This window comes from Oncorhynchus keta, unplaced genomic scaffold (genome assembly GCF_023373465.1).
Source record: "Oncorhynchus keta strain PuntledgeMale-10-30-2019 unplaced genomic scaffold, Oket_V2 Un_contig_3943_pilon_pilon, whole genome shotgun sequence".
NCBI lineage: Eukaryota > Metazoa > Chordata > Actinopteri > Salmoniformes > Salmonidae > Oncorhynchus > Oncorhynchus keta.
Window position 1 is genome coordinate 127,571 of NW_026287518.1, and position 17,511 is coordinate 145,081.

At 46.3% G+C, this 17,511-nt stretch overlaps 1 protein-coding gene across 1 annotated transcript in view; it reads right to left on the reverse strand.

The window, feature by feature from the left end:
- The window catches only part of LOC118380966 (neuron navigator 3-like), a 280,541-nt gene that overhangs the window by 22,369 nt on the left and 240,661 nt on the right, over positions 1 to 17,511 (reverse strand). Inside the window, 9 exon segments of the mRNA XM_052508924.1 lie at positions 2,244 to 2,427; positions 3,510 to 3,663; positions 5,352 to 5,469; positions 5,472 to 5,523; positions 7,853 to 7,974; positions 8,924 to 9,035; positions 11,069 to 11,152; positions 16,607 to 16,684; positions 16,936 to 16,959. Of these exon segments, the coding sequence (XP_052364884.1) occupies positions 2,244 to 2,427; positions 3,510 to 3,663; positions 5,352 to 5,469; positions 5,472 to 5,523; positions 7,853 to 7,974; positions 8,924 to 9,035; positions 11,069 to 11,152; positions 16,607 to 16,684; positions 16,936 to 16,959 (928 nt within the window).

Below are 17,511 nucleotides of genomic sequence, written 5' to 3' on the forward strand. Positions count from 1 at the left end.
GAGTGGTGGGTCACCTCTGTCATGTTGTAGAGTCACAGGGTTATGGTGGGTCACCTGACATGATGGTGTCTGTCATGTTGTAGAGTCACAGGGTTATGGTGGGTCACCTGACATGGTGTCTGTCATGTTGTAGAGTCACAGGGTTATGGTGGGTCACCTGACATGATGGTGTCTGTCATGTTGTAGAGTCACAGGGTTATGGTGGGTCACCTGACATGATGGTGTCTGTCATGTTGTCACAGGGTTATGGTGGGTCACCTGACATGAGAGTCACAGGGTTATGGTGGGTCACCTGGTGGGTTATGGTGGGTGTCAGTCAGGGTTATGGTGGGTCACCACATGATGGTGTCTGTCATGTTGTAGAGTCACGGGGTTATGGTGGGTCACCTGACATGATGGTGTCTGTCATGTTGTAGAGTCACAGGGTTATGGTGGGTCACCTGACATGATGGTGTCTGTCATGTTGTAGAGTCACAGGGTTATGGTGGGTCACCTCATGGTGTCTGTCATGTTGTAGAGTCACAGGGTTATGGTGGGATGGTGTCTGTCATGTTGTAGAGTCACAGGGTTATGGTGGGTCACCTGACATGGTGTCTGTCATGTTGTAGAGTCACAGGGTTATGGTGGGTCACCTGACATGATGGTGTCTGTCATGTTGTAGAGTCACAGGGTTATGGTGGGTCACCTGACATGGTGTCTGTCATGTTGTAGAGTCACAGGGTTATGGTGGGTCACCTGACATGGTGTCTGTCATGTTGTAGAGTCACAGGGTTATGGTGGGTCACCTGACATGGTGTCTGTCATGTTGTAGAGTCACAGGGTTATGGTGGGTCACCTGACATGGTGTCTGTCATGTTGTAGAGTCACAGGGTTATGGTGTCACCTGACATGGTGTCTGTCATGTTGTAGAGTCACAGGGTTATGGTGGGTCACCTGACATGGTGTCTGTCATGTTGTAGAGTCACAGGGTTATGGTGGGTCACCTGACATGATGGTGTCTGTCATGTTGTAGAGTCACAGGGTTATGGTGGGTCACCTGACATGATGGTGTCTGTCATGTTGTAGAGTCACAGGGTTATGGTGGGTCACCTGACATGGTGTCTGTCATGTTGTAGAGTCACAGGGTTATGGTGGGTCACCTGACATGGTGTCTGTCATGTTGTAGAGTCACAGGGTTATGGTGGGTCACCTGACATGGTTGTCATGTTGTAGAGTCACAGGGTTATGGTGGGTCACCTGACATGATGGTGTCTGTCATGTTGTAGAGTCACGGGGTTATGGTGGGTCACCTGACATGATGGTGTCTGTCATGTTGTAGAGTCACAGGGTTATGGTGGGTCACCTGACATGGTGTCTGTCATGTTGTAGAGTCACAGGGTTATGGTGGGTCACCTGACATGGTGTCTGTCATGTTGTAGAGTCACGGGGTTATGGTGGGTCACCTGACATGATGGTGTCTGTCATGTTGTAGAGTCACAGGGTTATGGTGGGTCACCTGACATGGTGTCTGTCATGTTGTAGAGTCACAGGGTTATGGTGGGTCACCTGACATGATGGTGTCTGTCATGTTGTAGAGTCACAGGGTTATGGTGGGTCACCTGACATGATGGTGTGTCATGTTGTAGAGTCACAGGGTTATGGTGGGTCACCTGACATGGTGTCTGTCATGTTGTAGAGTCACAGGGTTATGGTGGGTCACCTGACATGATGGTGTCTGTCATGTTGTAGAGTCACAGGGTTATGGTGGGTCACCTGACATGGTGTCTGTCATGTTGTAGAGTCACAGGGTTATGGTGGGTCACCTGACATGGTGTCTGTCATGTTGTAGAGTCACAGGGTTATGGTGGGTCACCTGACATGGTGTCTGTCATGTTGTAGAGTCACGGGGTTATGGTGGGTCACCTGACATGGTGTCTGTCATGTTGTAGAGTCACAGGGTTATGGTGGGTCACCTGACATGGTGTCTGTCATGTTGTAGAGTCACGGGGTTATGGTGGGGTGTGTCTGATGTTGTAGAGTCACAGGGTTATGGTGGGTCACCTGACATGGTGTCTGTCATGTTGTAGAGTCACAGGGTTATGGTGGGTCACCTGACATGATGGTGTCTGTCATGTTGTAGAGTCACAGGGTTATGGTGGGTCACCTGACATGGTGTCTGTCATGTTGTAGAGTCACAGGGTTATGGTGGGTCACCACAGTTGATGTTGAGGTTGTTGATGGACAGGCTCAAAGCTGTGGCTCACCTGACATGATGGTGTCTGTGATATTGAGGTTGTTGAGGGACAGGCCCAGAGATTGGCGCGAGGAGGACGAGGATGTACTGGAGGTCTCAGAGGGCGGCCGGCCCATCTTGGCTGGCGTGGCGGCTGGCGTGGTGCCTCCCGTCTTGAGCCGGTCATTTTCCGCTTTCAGCAGCTCGATCTCATTCTGCCCAATGACAGAGAATAAGCATCAGGAGGATACTCTAAATGACACGGTCGTTGTTTCCTGACAGATGCTTTTCTAAACTATAGAAATAGAACTACCAGAATGAACATTCCCATTCAAGTCAATGTTCTGTGATGGGTGGACCAGCAACCGTATTGAGTGTCCTGTCTAGTAATTCATCTTTCTATGGTTATAACTCATCATGTAGGCCTATGCCACCTGTTGGGAGACAATGACGTCACCACAAATGGACGCTTTTAGAGAGCAATCCAGAAACTGAGCCCAACACGATGTAAAATAAAGTCATTCTACTGAGAGGTAAGCCGATTAGAAGAATATGGAAATTTCCTTGCATTCAGACTGCCCATAGTTATCATTCTGGATCAGTATTAGCGTCATTGTTGGCTGTGAGAGACCCTTTAATCTCAACAGAGCTCTTTGTACTGGGCTAAAACCTAAATCCCAGATTAAGGGCCTGGGTAGATTATCTACATATCTGAGGAGAGAGCGCTGACTTCTCCAGTTGTTGCCATTTTGTCATGGGAGTTGGCATCAACGGCCAAGCCACTGTCCCCTCGGTCTTTGTCATGAGATGCATTGTCATTGCTCTACCAGAAAGGCGATTGGGTGTATGGCACGGCCAGCCCCACCGACAGATAAACCTAATTAGTGGTCATATTGTATGTTGACCACGGTGCCATCGCGGCTTGTTGGCTTCCCCCTGAACCCCCTGACCACCCCAGTCACTCCTGGCATGGCATCAAAGAGCCAGAACAATCCCCAAACGCTGCTTTAGCTCCCTAACTGCACAGTGTCACGGCCCACTGGCCCCTGGGAAACAGGTCTCTCTGGGTGTAACCCAATAATGTCTCCTCCTGAAGTTTTTTTTTTTTTTTTACAGCATAAACAATATACATACAGATAAAACAACAGATAAGAAATGGACTGGATTAGTGTTAAACAACAAAATAAGGCTATATGTACAATTAGTGATTTGATATATACGTCAGTGCTAATTAACATTGGTGGGTCCCCCATGGTTTGGGTTGTGCATTCGTTTAGCAGGCTACCTGGTTCCTCACCTGCATACGGTTCATGGCCTCTCGGATCTGGTCCAGGTGGTGGGCGGAGCTAAGAGCCTCCAGGCGGATGTCTGTCAGCTTCAGTTCCTTCTCCCTCAGCTCGTTCTTCAGCTGCAGGATGATCTCCGCCTCCGCCTCCGTGCACTCACACAGCCTGCAAGGGGTCACACAGGGGTCACAGGGCTAGAAATACTACAAACAGGGGTAGTTACACATACAAGCTAGAAATACTACAAACAGGGGTAGTTACACATACAGGCTGGAAATACTACAAACAGGGATAGTTACACATACAGGCTAGAAATACTACAAACAGAGGTAGTTACACATACAGGCTGGAAATACTACAAACAGAGGTAGTTACACATACAGGCTAGAAATACTACAAACAGGGATAGTTACACATACAGTACAGTACAGGCATGGGGAGCGTCCACCGAGGGAACCTCAACCCCGAGGGAGAGAACTCGGCTGAACAGTCAAAGAGGATCCATTGGAGTCAGTAGGAAACCATTATGGCAGACATACTTAGAAAACACACAAACACATAGGTGGTACGGGGTCACACAGGGTTCAGGTGAGCATTGGGGATGAGTGAATCCTCCATCATAGGAATGGTCCATCTGGCCAAGCAAAGACAAAGATGGTGTCTGTCTACAGATCCAGTGTTGCTACTACTGCTACCATGTAAGTCATTCACTACTATCAAACTCTGCAGGTCACAGCTGAGTTTACAATTTGAAATGGGGAAATTGATTTCAAAACCCACACCATGAGCATCACCCTCCGCGGCTAGGAAAGCCTGTCAGGGACCCTCCAAAGAAGTGAGGGCAAACCAACTAGCCAGCTGGCCCACACACAGCAGATGTGAATGAAACTAGCATGCTTCTGGCAAATGCATGGCCAGCTGAGGATATTAGCAAGATGGAGGAGCCTTCTGTACATGGCCAATTCACCAGCAGTATCAGTAAGCACGGAAATATAATATCCTCTCCCATGACTGCTACAAGTGATTTTAATATTTGTGTACGCGGCTCACATTCTGGTGCATTATATTTTTGCGTCGTGGCCTGATTGGGGCCCTTTGTGAGAGAAAGGTTAAGTCCCAAAGAGCACCCTATTCCCTACATAGTGCACTACATTTGACCAGAGCCCTATGGGTCCTAGAATGTACAATATAGGGACTAACGTGCCATTTGGGAGCCACCCAAAGATAAAAGCAGGCTGAGTTAAGCACTTCACACTCCCAACAGCGTGCCAGCCACACACGGCCTGTTACCGAGATCTGTGCTTGTAGACCACATGACCGTTTAGCCTTCTCTTTGACATCCAAATGGGGAGGGGCTTGCTATCACAAAGGCACTTGTTACTGGACAGATAGACATATGAAATGGAGAAACAAGGTGAACAAGAAGAGACATAAAAAAAGAGTGGGTGAATTCAGAAGAAAAACAACATGTGCCAAGACATGGACACTGAAGTATGTGTTGTATGTAGATTGGGATGTAGCCTGTTTGTAATAATAATAATGAGGTGGGTGATTAGATTTGTCCTGTTTCACACATGTACAAGTGTGTATTCATACATGTCTTAATGAGAAATGTGTTTTTTGCATATCCCAACTCCCCTAAGACATCGGGGGTAGGGTCACATCCAGGGTCAGCCATTATCAACAGTGACCCTGGGGCAATTAGGGTTAAGTGCCTTGCACAAGGGACAATAGACAAGGGACAATTCTTCACCTTGTCGTCTCGCGGATTCGAACTAGCGACCTTTCAGTTACTGGCCCAACGCTCTTACTGCTAGGCTATCTGCCATGTGTGTATATTACAGTATACTCACTCTGTGGTAGAGGCTGAGGAGAGTAGTGTTGGGAAGCTGTCCTGTCTGTTAGCATGCTGTAGCTTGGGCGAGGACGGCAGTGATGTGTCTGTCATCTCTTCGATGTCGTCGTGGGAGACTGAGGCTTGTTGCCCTTCTTCTTACTGAAGGCCTGCTTGAACGAGCTCCGCAACTGCAAGAGAAACACCAAAACATCAACATCGCCCATCTCTCCAACTGAACAGAGATCATTTCCTATCGGGTCAGTGCTGTTCTTAGGCAACAGTCACCATCAGAGAGAGGGAACGCAAGGCAACTCAATCAAGGGCGAGAGAGGGATCCAATCAAGGGCGACTGTATGGAGGAGGAATGAGGAATGCAGGGAGGAGCCAGACTGTATGGAGGAGGAATGAGGAATGCAGCGGAGGAGCCAGACTGGAGGAATGAGGAATGCAGGGAGGAGCCAGACTGTATGGAGGAGTAATGAGGAATGCAGGGGAGGAGCCAGACTTTTTAAGGTCCTGGAACTAGAAACAAACAGGCAGTCAAAATGGAGGAAGAGGAGAGGGGGGCTGTTTCCATGCCAAACAGTTGTAGAAGGAGAAAACGTTGAAGAACTGAGGAGGAAAGGAGAGGAGGAAGAGGGGGTGGTCACCACAGCATACGGACAGTCGACGCCTCAGTACAACTAACCTGTGCTGGGATGGAATCAGCCACCTGAGGATAGAACAATCACTACTGTTACCACAAGAACACGCCCCTCCACTGACCCACACATCATCACTACTGTATTACCGCTAGGGCCACCATTATCTTTAAAGGGGCAATCTGAGATTAGTACATCCATTTTTTAACTTTCAAATGAATGATATATATATATTGATTTTTGAAGAATATAGCTTATAAATACCTAATGAGCTTTGTTCAACTGTCATACCCCAAAATACCTCCCTTGCCACTTTAAAACTCCATTTAACTGGCGACTAGTTCCTGAGGTCTGGGGCATTTTCGTTGTGCCACTCAGAGCTGAGCTGCCTCATATCTCTCCCTTGTTTGGAGGAGGAGCCATAGCACAATCACATCATTTTCAGTGCGACTGCAGACTTTCCCCCCATGTTAAAGAACATCTGGAGCCACAATGGAGCCGGAAGAAGGAGACATTTTGTTTCCTGTACAAGTTGAAGAATGGATCCAGGGAAACTGCACTTGATGTGTGTGTGTGTGTGTGTGTGTGTGTGTGCCCATGTCCCGCTCCCTGCTGTTAGTGATGCCCTCTTCAGCCAGATCACAGGCACTTCATTAACCTCTGAGTCACACACTCCCAGTGTTTCAGTCCACAGTGGCACAGAGGCAGATTTTATAGGCAAATTAATATGAATAGCTGCATAAATAAGAAGCAGATTTTTATTTATGAGCATGGGTTGAGCTTTTCTCTGGCTCAGAGTCTGGGAAGGATTGGGAAAGAGAATTGAGCAGTTGTAAAGATGCTGGTCGTACTCCTTGACGAACATTTAGCCGTTCATCATGGTCTGTTTCCCAGAAGAGATAGTATGGAGGTCAGATTGTATACTCCTGAAGTGGGGTTGTCTTCTGTACTGAATCTTATTATAAGAATGTATGAGTAATTATTGAATGTAATGAAAAATTATTCAGAGGGTCCTCGCAAAATAGTAGTCATTAACCAGCAGGAAACTGTATTACCGGCAGAAAAACACAGGGTAGAGGGAGGATTTACAAAAACGTGGATTTTGAATGAATGCGTTTCTCAAATAGGGTGTGTCATATTTTCTCCATGGGAGGCAGAAGTGTAACTGCACACAGAAGGAGAGGGGAAAGAAGCTTAATATTACGAGGAGAGATGGACTGTACGCTTAATCAAGTGGTACACTGACTGGGGGACTTAAGGCAACAAAGTGGGACAGCACTGATTCATTCTTAAATAAGTATCTGTCCCTTTCGGGTATATGGATCACATTAGGCACTATTTGAAATAGTGAATTAAGCCTTTAGTTGGTATTATTAACACATTTTATTAGGCTTTTATTTAGTGTTTTCTTCTTTACACATGAATGAGTACAGGAAACACTGAATGAAGGACTAACGACTGGCTAACACTATAGAATAAAGGTTTATCTACTTATTTATCTACTTATATACACAATTATACACTTAGGAGATTAGTGCCCATTATGTGATCCTTGTACAAAAGTGTTACCCTTCTTTATCTCAGTCATTCACTCTGTCATAGACATGCGAGAGGATGGGGGGTTTCATATTCACCTTGTTGCCTCTCTCTTTTCCCTGGCAGAGGGTTAGGGTTAGGGAGAGCGTGAGAAAAGGGAGTGGAATTACAAGTCACAGTTATGACAATGTATGACTTCTCAGTAGAAAGGAGTGTGAGACTGGCATGGTTTAGATGGTTCAGAGGTTAGAGTGAAGTGCACTGCATGGAGACGTCTATTCGAGCCAAGAAACCCTCCTCCTCTCCTTCTCCCGTGGGATTTCTTCACTCACTAACTTACCCAGCTCTTCTTCTTCTTCTTCTTGTCCTCTAGGTCTTTGGCGCTGCCCAGGGATGAGTGACTGGCTGCACTGTTGATGCTGGACATGCTCTCCGACGAGTGTTGCCGCCTAATCCGCAGATCTGGAAGCACAAGACAACCCGCTTTTTTAGTACCTACCCAGTCTAACTCCCAAGCGCCAGGTGTTTGAGATCAACTTTCAAAGAGGGTGAACATTCTAGAGGGGTGTATGGCTGCTCTGAACATTCTAGAGGGGTGTATGGCTGCTCTGAACATTCTAGAGGGGTGTATGGCTGCTCTGAACATTCTAGAGGGGTGTATGGCTGCTCTGAACATTCTAGAGGGTGTATGGCTGCTCTGAACATTCTAGAGGGGTGTATGGCTGCTCTGAACATTCTAGAGGGTGTATGGCTGCTCTGAACATTCTAGAGTGGTGTATGGCTGCTCTGAACATTCTAGAGTGGTGTATGGCTGCTCTGAACATTCTAGAGTGGTGTATGGCTGCTCTGAACATTCTAGAGTGGTGTATGGCTGCTCTGAACATTCTAGAGGGGTGTATGGCTGCTCTGAACATTCTAGAGGGTGTATGGCTGCTCTGAACATTCTAGAGGGGTGTATGGCTGCTCTGAACATTCTAGAGGGGTGTATGGAACATTCTGCTCTGAACATTCTAGAGGGGTGTATGGCTGCTCGGAACATTCTAGAGTGGTGTATGGCTGCTCTGAACATTCTAGAGGGGTGTATGGCTGCTCTGAACATTCTAGAGGGGTCTATGGCTGCTCTGAACATTCTAGAGGGGTGTATGGCTGCTTGGAACATTCTAGAGTGGTGTATGGCTGCTCTGAACATTCTAGAGTGGTGTATGGCTGCTCTGAACATTCTAGAGGGGTGTATGGATGCTCTGAACATTCTAGAGGGGTGTATGGATGCTCTGAACATTCTAGAGTGGTGTATGGCTGCTCTCATGAGTAAAGAGGGACAGAGTTTGAAATGTGTGGGTCGATCAAGAGGAAGAGGTGCGGTTCTTGCCCACACTAGCGCATATGGAGTGTTCTACTCTGGCGGCGCTACCTTTGTGTAGGTGGTCGGGGCCGTTGAGGGCCACTTGGATGGCTGTCTGGGCGTCTGTGTTCTGGGCTTTCAGCGCCTCGATGGTCTCTCTCAGCTCAGCCAGCTCCGACTCCTGAGGGAAGAGAAGCAGCGCCACAGATCAACCTCCACAGCACCACCACACCACAGACAATACCAACCTCCACAGCACCACCACACCACAGACAATACCAACCTCCACAGCACCACCACACCACAGACAATACCAACCTCCACAGCACCACCAGCACCACAGACAATACCAACCTCCACAGCACCACCACACCACAGACAATACCAACCTCCACAGCACCACCAAACCACACCAATCTCCACAGCACCACCACACCACAGACCATACCAATCTCCACAACACCACAGACCATACCAATCTCCACAACACCACAGACCATACCAATCTCCACAGCACCACCAATCTCCACAGCACACACCAATCTCCACAGCACACACCAATCTCCACAGCACACCACTCCACAGCACACCACAGACCATACCAATCTCCACCACACCACAGACCACACCAATCTCCACCACACCACAGACCACACCAATCTCCACCACACCACAGACCACACCAATCTCCACCACACCACAGACCACACCAATCTCCACAACACCACAGACCATACCAATCTCCACAGCACCACCACACCACAGACAATACCAAACTGCACAATTGAAAACAATTGAATTGCTTGATTATAGATATAATGCAGAAACACCATTTGGAGTCCCCCAAAAATAACAAATGTGCTTTAGGTGGATCTTGAATAGACCTTTTTGTTCACTAATCCTGTTGAAAGAGAAACATCTTAATTTCGGCCAGGGGCACTATTCTCTCAATTCTCAATCTAAATAACTCAGTCAAATATTCCTGCCTCAAAAGCACACCGATATAGACCATAAGCAGGTTTAAGAAGATAAGGTTTGGCAATAGAGTTTTACCCTCCGCCCCACCTGCTTGGATAAAACCTACACGGCTCCTCTATTAAACCCACATGATTAGATATAAGGCAACATCGCTCCAATTCCCCCAAAACCACTGTGGGCTTGTGATAGGGTTTCAGTCTTAATTAAAAGTTGGGAGGGCGCAGGCAGCTTGCTTAACAAAGACGTCCCTCTAGAATCTCTGGTTGAATTGATCCAGGATTAGGGCTGCCACAGCTCGTCAATGTTATGAGTAGGGTTTCCACGAGCGGGCGGACAGACGGAAACGCTCACGTTTCATCACAAGGACGGCTTTACATTTACAACACATGCACCATTCTTTCACTGATCCTGGTTTTAGAGCTGGATGACGTTACCCTATCTGGGTTCTTCTCCCAGACCCTAATCCCACTCAAGCGCTGCCAATTACGAACCCGTAACAAACACTTCTGTCATCTCTAATGTGGTCTGACATCTGTCTATGAGTATAGCATCATTCAGTACACGCCCCTGAAGAAATAACTCTGCAGAGTATGGAGCGAAACCAATGTCCTGGATCAGGATACATGTGTGACAAGTTACATCTTCAAGTAAGAGTGGAAATGGTCCCACACTAAACTTCAAGGAAAACCACCCAAAAACTATATTTTGGTATTTGTTTCATTGGTCCATTGTTGACATAGTCCCAAAATGTTTTGCTTGTCAGCAATAAAGTTGTGAGGATAGTGAACTTTAAAAATACAGAAATCATCCCCGCATCATGAGTTTTGCATCATATGACAATGGACTAATGAAACAAATCCCGAGAGACAGTTTTTTGGGTGGAATTGTCCTTTAACATAGCGTCTAACGTAATGAAGCCTTCAACAAGAGGTCTATACAGAAATCATTCATAAGAAAAAGTCATGCTGTATAAAGCGTGGTAAATGTGCCATGGGCACGACACAGGATGATTCTAAATGATTTAGGGTACGTTATGTAGTGCTTATGAAGACCTTATGAATGCTCTATAACACCTCTATAAGTTAATGTTATAGTAAAGTGTAAAGGACCATGGATTAACAGTGATGTGCACAAACAGGCAGACTTCTCAGAGACGATGAAACACTAAAGCCGTGACTTCATACATGAGAAGGTGTCTGGTAGCGGTGGGACGCAGCAACAGAAAGAGGCACGTACCTTTTGCTCAGCTGTCATGGTGAGGCTCGTTAGGCGACAGGTCATGTTCCCCAGGCTCTTCTCAAAGGCTGCCACCAGGTGAGCCTGCCAACACAGAGGTCAGAGTTCAACACCGACAACAAAAGCACTGGACCGGTCATTAAAGTAGGCATGAAGAGACAACGTTACATTTGCACATTTTCCTGAAGTCCTATAAATATACCATTCTCTGTAGGTGGAACAACCTTTTCACCAGGTGGATTCAAGATGATCCACAAACACACATTGAGCAAACAGTGTGGAAAATCCATTGTTAGATAGCCACTTAAACATATAGGAGAAGAATCGATGCGACTTGAGGGTGTAGGCTATTTCTCTCTCTCGCCCTCTTCATGTTCCCCCGTGTTTCTCATGAGTCTCCCCTCTCCCCAGGGACCCTCAGCTCTGATAGACTGAGTCAAGTCTCCCCAGGGACCCTCAGCTCTGATAGACTGAGTCAAGTCTCCCCAGGGACCCTCAGCTCTGATAGACTGAGTCAAGTCATCCCTCTGTTGAACCACCAGCGCTGACTGACTGGCTGGACGATCATGTTTATTTCTGTATCTGAACCAACACACTAGGAACATTCCCACTAGTTACAGCTTGTACTTTACCACGGCAACGCGGAGCCTGCTGCATGCTACCCACTCCCCCACTGGTCCAGGGTGAGAGCTTTGATGTGATGGACTGGAAGTTAAAACATAAGGTCCAGAGAAGACATGACGTACAGAACAAGTGGGAGCTACACCACGTCTGCTCTTCTGAAAGCTGTGAACCTTCACTTTCTCTGAAGACAACAGCAGCAGCGACAACAACATCCATGATTAGGACTGATTTTCACAGCCAACTGGTGATTTGAACATGCACAAAAACACAGCTGAACCCAGACCTAAAGCAAAGTGAAAAGTGGGCATATCTTCTTGTACACAGGTCAGGGAAGGTTTAGCATTGCTTTAACGGCGCCTGAGTTATTTTTTCACCTGAAGAAACACCGGCGACAAACTGAAGGGTGCGGAATGTTTAGCAGCATGACACAATCTGCTGCACTGAGCCTGATGGAAGTAAAGCTCCATGAAAATGGGATAGCACTGTGAGGGATAGTGTGTGTGTGTGTGTGTGTGTGTGTGTGTGGGGGGGTGATAAGTCCTCACCTAGAAAATACAAGAATAGTAATTGTGTGTGTGCATGTGTGTGACAGAGAGAGAAACAGACAGAACAGTGTGAGCTCACACCCACGCAACTCCACAGCATGGAGCCTCAGACACCTGTCAGGACCAGTGAGTCACACAGAGCCAGGCAGCGTGCCCACAGATAAGAAAATCTCAGCTCAATAGAGCGGAGGAGTAGCCACACAGTAATCACAGTCCTACACCAATAAGCCAACACCACCATATTGGTCCTCTTCTCTCCTCTCTGGCTGAATTGCATATAACCTTTGCAAAATGTAATCCGTCCAATCCCGTCAGCCCCCTCCATCATGTGACATACACCCACCGCGGCTGCCCACCTGTCCGCCCTGTGGGTAGGGCTGTGAAGCTGTCCACGCATCTCGCGCCTGGCCTTTGGCCTTGCGACCCCTGCCCTGGGGCCTCTGTTGGGAGCCGGGGTAGTGGTTGAGGGGTGGCCAGACCAGCGAACCGGCCAGAGAGCTGCCCCTACTACTACTGCTGCTGCCCAGTGTCGACGCCATCCTCAGAGCCCTCTCTGCTCTACCCATCCACACACACACAGCAGCATGACTACTGTAGAACAAGCCAGCACAGACGGCTAGATATACTAATTCCCAAATCCCCAAAGAGAAAGGGACAAAAAGAGGTAGAGGGGAGGGGATAAGAGAGAGAGGGAGGGCAATCTAGAGAGAGAAAGGAGTGAGAGAGGGAAAGGAGTGAGAAGGAAAGGAAACAGAGAGAGTGACAGAGGGTAAAGGAAGGAGAATTAGGGTAAGGTAGGTAGGTAAGTAGAGCGCAGAGATATACACCCACCTCTTAAACCCACTTTAATGACAGCCAAGGCAAGGAATGGAATCTCTTCTGAGGATAATATAAACCTCTCTATAAACCTCTCAGTACAATACCAAGACGCTTCTACAACGTTCTTTTTAATCCTTTTTCCAGGATGCTGGGTTTTCCTCATTCGGCTCTGTTCTAATCAAAGAAAACTCAAACAAACATGAAATAGATTGACGTGGACGTGGGAGAGCTTCTCTAACCATATGTGACTAAACACATACAACTGTGTGCCTGATGTGGCTGCCATTTTAGCTACAAATCAGGCCAGACTGACCTGCTAGGACCATGCTGAAGGTGACACAACGAATAGTCCTTTATTAAAAATATTCCTTATTCCAAAAAGGTCAAAATATTAATTTCCATGTTAACATATTACAAAGGCAGTGAGCAGATACAGTAAATGAGCGTCTTACATACAGTCCATTAGTGTCCCGTACAGCTCAGCTGCTGGAGACAGCGCCTGCAACTCCAGGGTTGCGGGTTTGATTCCCACAGGGGACAAGTACGAAAATGTATGCACACTACTTTAAGTGGCTCTGGATAAGAGGGTCTGCTAAATGACTCACTACTGTAAGTGGCTCTGGATAAGAGGGTCTGCTGAATGACTCACTACTGTAAGTGGCTCTGGATAAGAGGTCTGCTAAATGACTCACTACTGTAAGTGGCTCTGGATAAGAGCGTCTGCTAAATGACTCACTACTGTAAGTGGCTCTGGATAAGAGGGTCTGCTAAATGACTCACTACTGTAAGTGGCTCTGGATAAGAGGGTCTGCTAAATGACTCACTACTGTAAGTGGCTCTGGATAAGAGGGTCTGCTAAATGACTCACTACTGTAAGTGGCTCTGGATAAGAGCGTCTGCTGAATGACTCACTACTGTAAGTGGCTCTGGATAAGAGGGTCTGCTAAATGACTCACTACTGTAAGTGGCTCTGGATAAGAGGTCTCTGAATGACTCACTAGTAAGTGGCTCTGGATAAGAGGGTCTGCTAAATGACTCACTACTGTAAGTGGCTCTGGATAAGAGCGTCTGCTAAATGACTCACTACTGTAAGTGGCTCTGGATAAGAGTGTCTGCTAAATGACTCACTACTGTACGTGGCTCTGGATAAGAGTGTCTGCTAAATGACTCACTACTGTAAGTGGCTCTGGATAAGAGCGTCTGCTAAATGACTGAATTGTAAATGTGATTAGGGTCAATCTACGATGACATCAATCAGCAGACACCACACTTACAGCTCTTCTCATTCGTTCAATGACAAAACAGTGCCTCTCTCTAAGTGGGATTTATATTTAATCAGCCGTTCAGGAGAACATGACTGCAAACATACAGTATGCACCTGCTGAAGATGCAGTATCTCTCCCAAACAAATCAGATTACAGCACCTGAAACGCTGCCCTTAATCAATGCTGCAGTGCATGTTTCAACCACTGGAGTCTCCGGAGAGAAAATGTTGTTCCAATGCACAGCATGGGCCATGAAGCTTGGGTACCAGACACCATCCGGTACCAGACACCATCCGGTACCAGACACCATCCGGTACCAGACACCATCCGGTACCAGACACCATCCGGTACCAGACACCATCCGGTACCAGAGAGAGTGTATGGTTTTGGTGGGGATGAGCTACTGGAACAGATTAGGATCAGGAGCCCAGGAAAGGCATGAGGTAAATATATATATATATATATATATATATATTCAAGGGTTTTCTTTATTTGTACTATTTTCTACATTGTAGAATAATAGTGAAAACATCAAAACTATGAAATAACACATATGGAATCATGTAGTAACCAGATTCTTCAAAGTAGCCACCATTTGTCTTGATGACAGCTTTGTACACTCTTGGCATGGGTGGGCATAGGCCTACCCACTGGGGAACCAGGCCCAGCCAATCAGAATGAGTTTTACCCCACAAAAGGGCTTTATTACAGACAGAAATACTCCTCAGTTTCATTAGCTGTCCTGGTGGCTGGTTTCAGACGATTCCGCAGGTGAATTAGCCAGATGTGGAGGTCCTGGGCTGGCATGGTTACAGGTGGTCTGCGGTTGTGAGGCCGGTTGGACGTGCTGCCAAATTCTCTACAACGACGTTGGAGGCAATGTATAGTAGATAAATTAACGTTCAATTCTCTGGCAACAGCTCTGGTGGATATCCAAGTTTATCATTTTAAAAGGCTAAAAAAAGGTTTTCAGCTATGCTAACATAATTGCAAAAGGGTTTTCTAATGATCAATTAGCCTTTTAAAATGCTAAACTTGGATTAGCTAACAACGTGCCATTGGAACAAAGGAGTGATGGTTGCTGATAATGGGCCTCTGTACGCCTATGTAGATATTCCATTAAAAAAAAATCAGCCGTTTCCAGCTACAATAGTCATTTATAACATTAACAATGTCTACACTGTATTTCTGATCAATTTGATGTTATTTTAAATGGACAAAAAAAATGTGTTTTTCTTTAAAAAACAAGGACATTTCCAAGTGACCCCAAACGTTTGAACGGTAGTATACGTGGCATTGTATTGTGTGACAAAACTGCTCATTTTAGAGTGACCTTTTATTGTCCCCAGCACAAGGTGCAACTGTGTAATGATTATGCTGTTTAATCAACTTCTTGATATGCCACACCTGTCAGGTGGATGGATTATCTTGGCAAAGTAGAAATGCTCACAAACAGGGATGTAAACAGATTTGTGCAATAAATTAGAGAGAAATAAGTTACTTGTGCGTGTGGAAAATGTCTGGGATCTTTTATTTCAGCTCATGAAACATGGGACCAACACCGATGCATTTATATTTTTGTTCAGTATATATACACAAAGGCATCTAAAAAAGCTCTCTCATATATTAAACAATGCAACTTTTCTACAAAGACATCTGGGGTCTGTATGAGTCACACAGTGAACACAAAAGCTAGTTGGAAGTTACTTGGCAGTGTGGTGCCTTAGTGCCTGGAGATGTAGAACTCCTCGATCAAAGTCAGAGACCCTGGCGAAGACCCTGTCAGCCTACTACTTGATCAGACGCTTCACGCAGGGCCCAGCACTGAGAGAGAGACAGGAACGCCCATCTCTCCACAGAGACCTGATATGCTTTGGGTTCTCAGGTTTCTCTCTCACTCTGTATAATACACTTCCTCCCTGCCAACTGGGCTCACAAGCCCCCTCTCTCTGTTTTGCTGAATCTGCATGTTCTTGCTAGGCCGCTCTATATTGCTGCCCCACAGGATGAGGCCTGCTTCGCAGGACAATTCCCGGTAAACAAGCCGCATATTCGAGCCGTGTTCGAAAAAACAACAACCCAGACTTCAAAACATTTCATCAGAAGCTTAAGAAACCTTTGAGTCAGAGAGAGAAAGGGAATTAGTGGGTGTCTAGACTGATTTACATTCAAGGGTTTGGCAAAGGCAGAGTTTCCCCCGAACCTCTCTGACAGGCTAGGATGCAAATGAACCACGAGGCAGACGTTTTGACTGCTCAGTGTTTGTTGAAGTAAGAGGCACTTACATTGGCAGACAGCTGAGATGTGAGGGTCGCAACCTTTTCCTGGGAGGCGTCCAGCTCTCGTCGCAGTTTCCTGATTTGCTGTTTGTTTGGGTGGGGAAAAACATAACAGATTACCATGACGATCACGTCTCTCCTAAAAACCAGGACTGATTGAAAATACAACAGAGCATGCCTATCTTCCGATTCCATCCCTTCAAATGCAAATCCAAAACCTGGTGTACCAGCTGCCTAGTAAACATCCATTTGAAAACATTGATGTAAAGTCTGTCTCATTGCCACAGTATAAAACAATGGGGTGAATGTAAGTGTGAACGTAAGTGGGGGATTACCGTGGTATTTTGGCCTGTTTGACCCTTGATTGAAAAGAGAAGAATATAATTAACTCTATGATGCAGGCTTAGTCCAAACAGAAGATATGGTGAGAGAGATGTCTGTTACGATGATGACAAAGCAGCATGTTTCCTCACGGTTACCACTTTAAACCATTAGCCAATAAGGCAATCTCTCACACATAAACAACAGTACAGTCTTGGACAAATTAGCCAATAAAAGGGGAAAACGTGTACAAGCATCTAAACACATTAGGCTAGTTGTCACTTTGGTGACACTTTCTTTAAACCTGACTGGTATAATGCATTTTAAAAAGACTCAACCATGGTTTTAACAAGTAATAATGCATTATACCTGTGGGCTTTAACTAACGTGTTCATGTAGGGTGCAAACAGAAACAGGAAGTCATTGTAATGAGAGAAAAGCCAGTGATAACTGACTAGGGTGTGAAGTGAAACCACAGAGAAGGATATAGAATAGGGTGTATTAATGATGTTTGTCCCTGACTGTCAGCATGACGTGTGGTAAAGATCAAGTCAAAGTGCTGTTTGGTTCTATTCAAATGCCTGGTTGTT